The sequence below is a fragment of the Hippocampus comes genome, unplaced genomic scaffold, assembly GCF_001891065.2.
Source record: "Hippocampus comes isolate QL1 unplaced genomic scaffold, H_comes_QL1_v1.1 C16822130, whole genome shotgun sequence".
Lineage (NCBI taxonomy): Eukaryota > Metazoa > Chordata > Actinopteri > Syngnathiformes > Syngnathidae > Hippocampus > Hippocampus comes.
Window position 1 is genome coordinate 1 of NW_017839564.1, and position 935 is coordinate 935.

The 935-nt window shown below is 47.2% G+C and overlaps 1 protein-coding gene across 1 annotated transcript; it reads right to left on the bottom strand.

The window, feature by feature from the left end:
* Nucleotides 1–118: 118 nt before the first annotated feature.
* On the bottom strand, nucleotides 119–831 carry LOC109509234 (receptor-type tyrosine-protein phosphatase-like N; the record flags this gene model as incomplete). Its single annotated transcript, XM_019859113.1, has 3 exons — nucleotides 573–831; nucleotides 346–493; nucleotides 119–216 (listed from the first exon to the last, which is right to left on the bottom strand). Coding segments are annotated over exons 1-3 (489 nt in total), but the record flags the coding sequence as incomplete, so codon positions are not given.
* Between the last annotated feature and the right edge of the window lie 104 nt (nucleotides 832–935).

The following is a 935-nucleotide window of genomic DNA, read 5'->3' on the forward strand; positions in this document are numbered from 1 at the left end:
GTATGATATTCAGCACAGAAACAAAATCCAACAACAACAGCATTATAAATCACACAAATATTTATTTTACATCAATTTAACAATTGAGTGAAGCATTGGGTCATGACAAATATAATACTTTTAATAAAGAAAAAAGATTTACAATGAAGCTGGCATTGATGTAATCTTGTTTTCTGGGGTTCAGCTCCCTTTTCAGCTTCACGCGTGAGTGGTCGTCTGCGAAGAAAAAGGTGGAGACTGCTCAACAATAAAACGAAGGAAATAGAGAAGTGACACATAAACCCACTTGGGTCACTAATGTGATGATGTGCTGGCGGAAAAGAAACGACACATGGATGAACTGACATGGGAGTGATTCCGCTTGTCTGTTTTTGGCCATGTTGCTGGGAGTTTGAGCTGCAGCCACTGAACTGGGGTCAGCCTGGTAGGAGCAAAGCGCCTCCCACTCCTTCTGAAGGCGATCCTTGTTACGAAGGTGGTCCTCCATATAGGACTGACAGAGAGAGACGCGAGACATAACTACAAGGTTTTCACGGTTATTTGCGGTTGCATCTGATGGTGTGTTCACATACCAGAATCATGTGACCGGTGGAGATGTCCATATTTGACTGGGCGGGCTCCTCACTCCAGGATGGAGTGGAGCTGTGGGTGGAGGACGGGCTATGCTGTGGTCCATCGCTGAATTGGGAGGAAACGCTGCTCACGCGCGATGTATCCGTTCCCCGTCGCCCGCCGGCACTCGTGGCGGAACCTGCCATGCCACTGCTCGCAGCACCCGCACAGTCCTGGCGGCACAGAGATGATTTGGATGCCATGTGCTGTCGACATAACTCCTGAATGTGTGATAGAGACAAGGAAGAGTTGGACCACTGATGCAAAACTCAGCCCACAGGTTTTGTGAATACTGACAGCCAAAAATATTTATTTGATATCCT